At 39.0% G+C, this 2259-nt stretch overlaps 1 protein-coding gene across 1 annotated transcript; it reads left to right on the forward strand.

Annotated features, from left to right (window-relative positions):
- Positions 1-931: 931 nt before the first annotated feature.
- On the forward strand, positions 932-2058 carry TAS2R4 (taste 2 receptor member 4). Its single transcript, XM_055589541.1, has one exon. The coding sequence runs from the start codon at positions 1168-1170 to the stop codon at positions 2056-2058; it is 891 nt and encodes a 296-aa protein (XP_055445516.1). The 5' UTR covers positions 932-1167.
- Positions 2059-2259: the final 201 nt, after the last annotated feature.

Below are 2259 nucleotides of genomic sequence, written 5' to 3' on the forward strand. Positions count from 1 at the left end.
GAGATCCTGATGCTATGGAAGATTAAGGGGAAGAGGAGTAGGAGGCGACAGAGGATGAGATGGTTGGATGGCATTATTGATTCAATCAATGGACATGAGTTTGAGCAAACTCCAAGGGATATTGAAGGACAGGAAAGCTTGGTGTGCTGCAGTCCACAGGGTTGCAAAGAGTCTGAAATGACTGAGTGAACAAAAACAATTGATAGATATGTATTTATTGCTGCTTTTAACCTTGTTTTCCAGTTGATTTTGTATTTCTTTTTCTTTTTTGTTTTTCCTTTTGTGGTTTGAAGGTTTTCTTTGTATCATGCTTGAGTTCTCTTGTTTTTGTGTTTGTGAATCCACTCTATGTTTTTGATTTATAACTACAAACCTTGGTTTTCAAGTATTGAACGTTAATTCTTATCAGTTCAGTTCAGTTCAGTTGCTCAGTCGTGTCCAACTCTTTGTGGCCCCATGGACTGCAGCATGCCACACTTCTCTGTCCATCACCAACTCCTGGAGCTGGTGATACTATTAAGATGTAATTCTTGTATCTTACTCTATATTGTTTATTCTGTTTAAATGTGGTAGGTATAATATTTCAACATAATTACTTCAATGTAGTAATCAATTTTGTAGATAGTTAAGTGGAAATATCTGCTCTGATACAACCTTTCCTTTAATTGTTGCCTTGCTTGCTCACTCTGTGTTGCCTGTTTGATGTGGCCACCCGTGGTTTTGTGTGTGTGTGTGTGTGTGTGTGTGTGCAGGAGCAAGGCATGGGAATTCCCACCATATTCTGAGGTTGCAATGAGGAGAAGTCCAGACATGCTGGACCAGAATTCAGTCATTTGATTTTGATAACCTTGGAGTCTGCTGTAATTTTTCCTTCTAGCTTTCCTTCTCCCAGAGAAGTGGACTCCCAGGTTCACTTTGTTGGTTTTAATTAGGCATTTCTAAGGAAAACAGGATATGAATGAAGAAATAGTAATGCAATCCTTGGAAGATTTGCATCTCAGTAAAAGCAGCTGGCTCTTAGACCACTAATGGTTCATTTGCCACAGTGGGGAAATTAAAATAGGAAATATCTTTTCTGGCTTGGTACTGGTGCCTACTTGTACATTACAATAGTTTTCCTTGCTCCCAGCATCAGCACTGCATCTCCTGAGTCCTCAATGAGTAAAGATGCTTCGGATAGTCTTTTTTTCTTCTGTCGTTGTCTCTGAAATTTTAACTTTTGTAGGACTCATTGTGAATCTCTTCATTGTAGTGGTCAGTTACAAGACTTGCATCAAAAGCCACGGGATCTCTTCTTCTGACAGACTCCTGTTCAGTTTGGGCATCACCAGATTTTTTATACTGTTACTGAATGTTGTTGTCATCATCTCTCCAAATGTGGAAAGGTCAGTCTCCTTATCCTATTTTTTCCTGTCATGTTGGATGTTTTTGGACTCTAGTAGTCTTTGGTTTGTAACCTTGCTCAACGTCTTGTATTGTGTGAAGATTGCTAACTACCAACACTCAGTGTTTCTCCTGCTGAAACGAAATCTCTCCACCAAGATGCCCCGGCTGCTGCTGGTCTGTATGCTACTTTCTGTCTTCACCACTCTCCTGTATGTTATGCTCAGAAAGTTGGCACCCTCTCTTGAATTTGTGACTATGAGAAATGGCACAGTATTTGACATCAATGAGGGACTCTTGTCTTTGGTGACTCCTTTGGTCTTGAGCTCATTTCTCCAATTCATCATTAATGTGACTTCTGCTTCTTTGTTAATCAATTCCTTGAAGAGACATATACAGAAGATGCAGAGAAGTGCCACTGTTCTTTGGAATCCCCAGACTGAAGCTCATGTGGGTGCTATGAAGCTGATGATCTGTTTCCTCATTCTCTACATTCCATATTCAGTTGCTACTCTGCTCCATTATCTCCCTCCTTCTATAGGGATGGATTTGAGAACCAAGTCTATTTATGTTATTACGTCCACCATTTACCCTCCAGGACATTCTCTTCTTATTATTCTCACACATCCTAAACTGAAAACAAAAGCAAAGAATATTCTTTGTTTCAATAAATAGTGGGATTTCAATAATAAATGGTGCTAAAGTCACCTCAGGGGGAGCAAGATTTTCTTTGTTGGTAGTTTTCCCAGTGATCTGAGAAATTCATTTTTGTAATTACTGATCTGACTCCATAAACCTTTAAGTGCCTGTATTTCAGTTAATTCTACAATATATTGTTTAGTAATATTCTAAAATCAGGCACTTTCTATAAGGAAC

Source organism: Bubalus kerabau, chromosome 8 (assembly GCF_029407905.1).
Source record: "Bubalus kerabau isolate K-KA32 ecotype Philippines breed swamp buffalo chromosome 8, PCC_UOA_SB_1v2, whole genome shotgun sequence".
Taxonomy (NCBI): domain Eukaryota; kingdom Metazoa; phylum Chordata; class Mammalia; order Artiodactyla; family Bovidae; genus Bubalus; species Bubalus kerabau.

What these genes read in the sequence shown, in the direction of transcription:
- TAS2R4 (XM_055589541.1), top strand. Translation starts at nt 1,168, where the DNA reads ATGCTTCGGATAGTCTTTTTTTCTTCTGTCGTTGTCTCTGAAATTTTA.